Source organism: Colossoma macropomum, unplaced genomic scaffold (genome assembly GCF_904425465.1).
Source record: "Colossoma macropomum unplaced genomic scaffold, Colossoma_macropomum, whole genome shotgun sequence".
In the NCBI taxonomy this organism is placed as follows: Eukaryota; Metazoa; Chordata; class Actinopteri; order Characiformes; family Serrasalmidae; genus Colossoma; species Colossoma macropomum.
The window spans coordinates 18,472,678-18,481,159 of NW_023494799.1; the positions used below are offsets into that span (position 1 = coordinate 18,472,678).

At 37.0% G+C, this 8,482-nt stretch overlaps 1 protein-coding gene across 2 annotated transcripts; it reads left to right on the top strand.

Moving 5' to 3' along the window:
- The first annotated feature begins 3,656 nt into the window (after positions 1-3,656).
- Positions 3,657-8,261, top strand: fbxo22 (F-box protein 22). Of its 2 annotated transcripts, none has more exons than XM_036587004.1 (7): positions 3,657-3,816; positions 4,514-4,646; positions 5,071-5,158; positions 5,346-5,450; positions 5,937-6,089; positions 6,378-6,543; positions 6,627-8,261. In XM_036587004.1, the coding sequence occupies exons 1-7, from the start codon at positions 3,686-3,688 to the stop codon at positions 7,018-7,020; spliced, it is 1,170 nt and encodes a 389-aa protein (XP_036442897.1). In that variant the 5' UTR covers positions 3,657-3,685; the 3' UTR covers positions 7,021-8,261. The 2 variants fall into 2 exon arrangements, with proteins under 2 accessions (XP_036442897.1, XP_036442898.1); XM_036587005.1 differs by lacking the exon at positions 3,657-3,816 and adding an exon at positions 3,856-3,956.
- Positions 8,262-8,482: the final 221 nt, after the last annotated feature.

An 8,482-nucleotide genomic window follows, 5' to 3' on the forward strand; every position in this document is an offset into this window, starting at 1 on the left:
TTGACACCACATTTGTGTTTGTAAATAGAAGAGGAGATATGATTTGAATTAGATGAAAAGTTATTGTTGTGCGTACAGTCTTGTTTTACAAAGAGAACATTTTGTTTACGTTTATGTTTTTGCCATATCTTGACATCAAAACAAACAGAAAATTCAGAAGTGCAGATTAGAAGCTGCCAATTCAGAATGTAATTTGAATGTAAATGTAATTCATTACATAACTGTATAATTTAATACATTAAGGGTGGGTGACATGGCAAAAAAATGATGCTTGAAGACATTTTCATAATACACAATATGCATCACAGTATTTAGTTTTTTTGAGATTTAAAAAGTTTGAAGAGACAATAAAGAACCTGTAATATTGCACATAAAATACACTATAATAATAATAAATCTACAACTACAATGATTTTTATTAATGGTTCTAGAAAATGTGCTGCATTACATCCAATTAAACAGGCATAATTATACTCACTTTGTAATAAAACATGTACTTAGTCAGTGTTAAGTACTGACGGTATCCACGATATGCTAAGAAAAGCATATTGTGACATAATTTATCACGATAACAATAAAATATTGTCGTATTGCCCACACCTAATGTACATTATGTAATTACATTTCAAAAGTACAGCAAAATGATAGTAATAAATCTAGTCTTCTAAGGGTTCAAGATCACTACAATGTATGGCTTGTGAATTGGAGAGATGTAAAAATGATCACACTTGCATAAACAGTTTAAATGGGATGTTTTTCAGTTGAATACACTGTGGTGTACTGTTACTGTAATAACAGTAACAAAATTACTTTGCCAAAATTACTTTGCTTCTGCATTGCCTTTATCTTATCGACAGCCATACATATTATCCCAATGAATTAAATATCATATCAGTCCTACTTTAACAACATTTCCCAGAGTACCATGATCCATGGTAACCTTCACTCTCAGAGGAGCTTAGGCCTCATCTTCAGCTCTATGTGGCCCAGTGCTGCTTTGGAATAGCCTGGCCTACAAGAAAAACATCACAAACACAGGTCCAATTCACTGAACATCAGGGTCATGTTCAGTGTTGTGTTACTGTGTTTCCATAAAGACTGCTTGTCAGCAAAATGAGGTGATCTGCAACTTCAGAACACAATAAAATAGCACTTAAATACATAATTGCATGTCTAATTAAGTATAATCAGGCGCTCAAAAGGATATTGCTAATTATCCTATATTCCTATATTATATTGCTAATGGACAAGTTGACATTAAGATGCAGAAATCTTAATGTGAAGCTTCAGGAAGACTGTGTAGGCCATGCAGACAAGCTTTCCTCAGGTTTACAAAATTTATGTTTACAATTGATTGCATCTGATTGTACTGGCCTGAGACTTTTAAGGTGACTATAAATAAAGTAAGACATAAATATCAGTACATTTGATGTGTTTTTTGTTTTATCTGCTTGCAGCATGTATATGTTCTGCTTTACTGATTGTTTTTAAAAACAAAAATTGTAGGTCATGGGTTTTAACTGGCATTTTCAACAGAATGTGGATAACTTTTAATTTGATTTTCAATTAGATATTATGAAACAGATTTTCTTTTTCATGCTCACATAAAATAAAGTGTTTCTTCAGGTGGTTGGAAGAGTACTACTCACTACTATACCTAAACTGTGATGAAATGGATGTATACTAAGGCATATTGAGTCTCTTAGACATCAGAGTAATCTTATACATGATAATAGGGGTCGGCCATATGGAAAAATTTGAAAGTGATATTTGAAGGCATCAGTAGTAAACCGTGACTCTTAAACCTCGGCCCTCTGACTCAGGCATTCTGACGGCAATGGGCTGACTTGGATAAACTTCCTAAATCACAAAATCCATCTTTGGCCCAAAACCCACTCTCTGTGCCAAACAGGAAGCAGACCCAGCTGTAGAGATTTTGCTCCTTGGTCGATCTTGTCATCCAGGAGTATCGATCGTGGTGTGATTGCTGTCAAAATGACTCTCAAAAGCCTTTTTTTTGCACCACATTAAACTCTGGTGTAGGTCGTCCTTTGCTGAATAACTCCAACTTTTTAATTTAAAGTTAATCTTGAAAACAGTGTGGATAATAAATTTGCAACAATATCCTCCTCACCTGGTAACACTACTCTCGACTTCCATCATGAACCAACAAGCTGGCTAGCTTTTTTCACTAGCTTTGTGTCCCCACAGCAGGTGGAACTTCATAAAATTAAAGATAACAAAGCCCAAAGAGGGAAGATATGATTGGTCAATTTTGCTGTTATTTGAAATTGGTCTCTCACTGATTTACTATTGCTTGGCTCTCTGTAAATTTATAGCTGGACCACCAATCACCAACGTTCTTTCCAGCAACAGCAGACAATTCTGATAGGGGGAGACAAAGGGGCTTCTTTAATTTAACCCTTCCCATTCCAATACAAAATGAAAAGGCAGGTTTGAAGGATGTATTTGTTTCGTATTTGTTTAGATGTTGATTGTCAAATTATGGTCAGATAAAACTATCCATCATCTAAACCGCTTATCCTTCTGGGTCGCGGTGGGGCGCTGGAGCCCATCCCAGCTGTCATTGGGCGGAAGGCAGGACACACCCTGGACAGGTCGCCAGTCCATCGCAGGGCAGACAGACAGACATACACATTCACACACATACACTCACACCTAGGGGCAATTTAGCACATCCAATTGGCCTGACTGCATGTTTTTGGACTGTGGGAGGAAACCGGAGTACCTGGAGGAAACCCACGCAGACACGGGGAGAACATGCAAACTCCACACAGAAACGACCCTGGTCACCTGGCCGGGAATTGAACCCAGGCCCTTCTTGCTGTGAGGCGACAGCGCTACCCACCGCCCCAGATAAAACTAGAACTGCTGAATTTTAAAATATTATTTTTAGAATATCTTATGCCCTCTATGAGGGCGTAGAGGGCTGTGACGGTTCCCCTCTTGAAGGCATTTTTACAATACACAACATGAATTTTTTTTTTTTTTTGATAAGTTGGAACAGTAATGCCACATTTAAAAAAAGAGTGCAATGCTTTTTGTTCTACATACATTGCTACAGTAAATCCAATTAAACAAAACCATGTGCTATCTTAGTAGGCTATTGAAACATGCAGTTGGTCAGTGTTCTATTAATAATGATATTATCTATGATTAGAAAAGTGTATTGAGATGTAATTTCTCACAATACAATAACATATAGTCATATTACCCATCCATATATTATAATGATAACGGCAAGATAGTCAAATCTCACATAAGGAATAATGGATGGATATAGAAGAAAATAAGATTTGTGTTTATCTCATACTGAAATCAACTGTGGAATTTCGGTCAGTCAAACCCAGCAGTCTATTTCAAAAACTCCTTGTAGATCCCCATGCACTCTAGATGTATTTCCATTCGATTTATATTGTTGTGTAAAACATGCTCTGCCCACTCCCGAGCCATCACCTACACCTTAGGAACCAAAATGAAAGTTTGCTTTTTTTTTTTCAAATAAAAGCTAGTCGTGGTATACCGTGTTAAATGTTCAGAACTGTATGTTTTCTGTCATACTGCGGTCACCACAAAGAGCTACGTAACCACACACATAGACAGGCACTCTTTCCGTTTCCGCCTTTGTCAAAGGCGTCACATCTTAAACAGTTGTACTCCAAAAATGGAGGAAGACTGCGCTTCATCAAGCATTCTAGCTGAAAGTAAAGCTGGATACGTTCTCAGTAATGTTGCTGAAGTCGTGGAGAGAATACTGACCTTCGTACCCACTAAAGCTCTCCTCCGGATAGCGAGGTAAATCTTTAAAACAGCGTTACGTTAGCATTAGCTGGTCAATTGGGTTGATATCAGTGCTACTTAGCTAGCTAACCTAGCTAACCGACTACCGCTCAGAAAAATCACACTTAACATAATAGTAGGAAATGTTGCCCACAGTTAAGTTGTTCATGGTATTTTATTCGTCATGCATGCATTTTGTTTGTGTATCTGGTGTGTGTTGGTAACTAACGTTAACGTTAATTTGCTCGGTCACAGTATAAATAACGCGCGCGTGTGTGCTGTTAGGGTATTTAACTTATATAGCAGGTGTTAAAAGGACATAACCACCGCACTGTAGTGCATAAAATGTTAAAAGAGGTGTACGTGGTTCTTAATTGAATTAACCCAAAAAATACTATGGTTGAACATTGGATAGTCTGAAGTATTTATCTCTGTCTAACGCGGGTTTAACCTGCTTGGCTAGCTGGTATCGAAAGTAAAAGTAATAACGTGTTTATTTCAGTGCGTGAATAACGCATTTTCTGTGATATTACGCATCAAAGCTAACAAACATACCTTGCCATGGATTTACAGTAAAATGTATTCATATTACCCAGTTGGTGACAAAAGGAGTAGTATTCATTCTTGTATACTCACAGTAGCCAGTGCATGCCAGTAGTATTTTAATACAAGTTAACAGCTTGTGATGCGATCAATATTTCATTATTTTCAGGGTTAGTAGGTTATGGAGGAATTGTGCACGCAGAGTCCTGAAAACCCAGCAGAAAATGAGCTGGCTGTCTGCTTTTGGCACGTCCCGATATGAGGAACATATTCTTCTGGGAATTATGGAAGAAGGCTTGGAGGTCAGATGGCTCTTGTATGTCTGTGGTCTTGCTAGTCATAATAGTGACATTTACTTAAAAAATCCTTGGACCATCACTTGTGTTAAACCTGCCATCTTTAGTTTAACAATAACAAGAAAACACATTTTTAAAATCATTTTGTATGTTTGCCTTATGATGTGCGCCAGTTCCCTTCCAGCTAAATTTCTTAAACACCCTTGTTACTTTTCATGTTATATTGTCAGTCAAACATTAACAGCATAAATAGAACCATTACTGCACCGGAGTACATTTGTTCAGATTGACTGTTGCTCTTTGTGTTTGAAGCACTTCTATACATGTTTTTTTTTCAGCTTTACTGAAAATCAAGTGATAGTATCACATAGTCTATGCTTAAACTTTGTTTAATTATTCCTGATTTTTAATTGTCTCCCTATATCTGCAGACCGTGTACCTGCTGCCCCAGACAGCGCTGTTAATGGTAGACAGTGAAAATTTCAATGGACATAATGGTTCTTACAGACACAAAAAAGGTGAGATGTTGTCTGTGTGTTTGTGTATACCACGTGCACATAAACGGCAAATGAAGCTGATAAAATGGACAATGAAACAAGGAGGTGGTTTTAATGTTATAGCTGATCAGTGTGTTTGTGTGTATATATGTGTGTAATAATAAAGCTTAAGATTATTGATTATATCTCCTATATTCTGTTAATTTAGCAAGGAAGTGTCAGGATGAGGATGAGTTGGATGCTATGGACAGACTGAGGCGCTTGCTGCCCAAGTCTTGTGACATTTTATGCATCGTCACCCCAGGAATTGTTTGTAAGTTACTCACTCCAGTCCCTTGCTTTGTGGTTTGACCATTTTGCTGAATTGTTTTTGCCAAAATAATTCTCAATGCAATATTTGCTTTGATTGGAAAGTTTGAGCTTTGAATAGAAAAATAGGTAAACAGTATTTAATTAAAGACTATTATTTTGTCTTTCATATTGTACTTTCACAAAAAAGTAAAAAAATAAAAATAATTTTATATAATTTTATAAATTATGGTTTTAATGGAATGGAATAGTAAAAGATTTTGGTGTCAGGTTTCCTCCTTATGCTCTTTATAGTATGATATAAAGTTATTTAGGCAACATGCTAAAACATCTAACAATGAATTTTTTACACCTAGGCCAGATTTCTAGTGTTGTTTTATAAACTTGAGAGCCAGGCATGCATATAAAAGCCATGCCTATTTGCTGTGTCTTGTCACTACTTGTGTGAAAGATATTCAGGGTGGTAGTTCATCATTTCTTTCTTTTGCAGTGACTCCCACTGGCTTGCCCTGTACTTCCCCTAAGGAGTTCATGGAGGGCGAAGCTGGCTTTAGCCTTCTCTTTCCTGCTATGGAGGGGGTTCAGATCCGGCCATTTCACTTCTGCAAAAAGAGCCTTAACCAGGATTCTTTGGAGGAAGCAGGTGATCTTATGTAGCAAAAAAGATATACAGACTGAACACTGATATGTGTTCATAAAGCTCTTAAAGTACAAATGCTAATTTACAGTTATTCTGGATATTTTGTAGATATTGATCTTATATAAGGTAAAAAGAAATACTGATTCTGAATCATTCTTGGGGTAAAACTGAAAAAATGAAATACTCCAGAATTAGCACACAAAAGAAAGCTCCACACAAAATGTTTATAAATATCTATATATTTGAAGCAATGTCTAGTATTTTTGAAAGTTGGTATTTTCTCGTTTGTAGGGTTGATAGGAAACCCTGACCTGAAGGTGGTGCTGTTGTTTGGCTATCATGCCTACAAATCTGGAGCTGCTCTGTTTCTTAACAAACTGCTGGAGCCTCTGGCCCACAGTAATGTGCTCATCGCTGGTGGTCATGTGGAGAAGGCCTGCACCCAGCAAAGAGACTGGTAGGTTAAAGATGATAACATTCTGCATAAATTTAAATATGATAAGTGTTCAGTATGTGAAGAGGGTGGACATGTGTGCACAGCTGTTCTCCAGGTTCATTTGGTGTGGTGGGTCTCACCTTGAGTGGCTCCAGGATTCAGGGTGCCTCTGTGCTGCTGGACCAGGACGTTAGCAGCCCCAAAGCAGCTGAAGTCACCATCCGTCGGCTTAAAGCGGCTAGCATCCCAGAGAGAAACACCATTGGCTTTATGTTTGCTTGCGTGGCCCGTGGACATAACCACTACAATAATGAGCACAATGTTGAGGCTGACACCTTTCACAAGATTTTCCCCAGCGTGCCACTCTTTGGCTTCTTTGGAAATGGAGAGATTGGCTGTGACCGCATCGTGAAAGAAAACTACACGCTGAGTGAAACGGATGCCAATGGACTGCAGCATGGTTACACCACTGTTATGAGCCTGGTGCACCTTGGGTGATGTGCGTGCATGCACAAACTAGGATGATGCTGACCCTGTCTGAAAGAACATTTCACTGTCTCAGGACATGGTTTGGCTGAGATGTTTATTTAAGCAAAAGAGCAGATTCAATTATTCTGTCAGTAGTTTTTGATTTGCTACTAATTGTGCTACTTTAATTTACTAAACATGTAAATTCTTGTCTATAAGATCAGTTTTGATATACAGAAAGACGGTTTGATTTGCATGGTGCTAACCCTGGCCTTGAAATTGGACTGATCTTTTATGTCGTGCATAGGGCATGGCTATTTTTCCAGTCACTATGAGTTCCTTCTAACTTTTAATGGTTAGGTGTTCATCAGAGTTTATCCAATTACCTGCTTTTAAAGTCAGCCTGTTTTGAAAGTTGTTCTGAAGAATTAGCCTAAAATGAATTTACTCTGGAACCCCCATATGTTAGAAAAACATGCTTCTGCTCAGCAAGAAAAAAATATTTTCCCAGTTAAATTGGGAACAAAATCGGCTAGTGGAGACTTATTTTTCTTCTATAGGAAAACTTGTTTTTCTTCTTAAAATACAGTAGTGCACTTAAATAATGACTGTAAGCATTCCACTGTTATATACTCAACTAAACAGCTTTAATTATGAAAGCAGAACCATTTTTTCTTAGTTCAGGGTTGAGTTGATTCTTCTAATACAAGTGTTTGATTATTCACTAATAATCAGAATGTTAAACTTGCAAACTCTTATGTACTTTGCTATTTTTGTTACTCTTATATAGCTATACTGTACATTCTCCTTCCAAACAAAGAATGGTTGGCTTCAATTACGTCTGCATTGTTGTCTTGTCTACGCAGTAAAATGAGTCAGTGTCTTTAGGCCACTTGGAAGCACCAACAACAGATGGCAGTGTTAAGACAAGATACTAAAGCCTCAGGTTCTGTTTTTTCATTTTCTGACAGGTTCTGTTTAAAAAAAATACACCTCTGTATAGTTGAATTTTCTGAAATAGGATACTAAACGAGAGACACATAAGGACTGTAGTTTTGTTTTACTGTATTTTTATACTTTTTGTAGAGAAAAATCCCTAAAATGACATGCAGAGATGTTAGATATAAACCTTTTCAGATTCATTCTTAATCCATTCTCCTCTAAAGAATTGCTTTGAATAATCTCTCAAAGAACAAAAAAAATGGAAATACAGTCTTGATTTTTTTCTTGTGAGAAAACAGTTACATTAAACATACTGTAAATCCAGTGCATTTTTGTTGTTTATGTGGCTTCCTTTAAATGCAGAGAAGCAAGAATATATTACACTTTACAGTTGTTTGTGACCAATTGACTTTATTGTACATTAAACCTAGTATAGAGCTGTCTATGAAAGAGAAGGAAACAATTCAGTTTCTGAATTGTATTATAGAGTTTAAGAAGAGCCTTTTGTTCTCAGAAGTAGGAGCTAGATACAAGAAAGAGATGAGAGGAA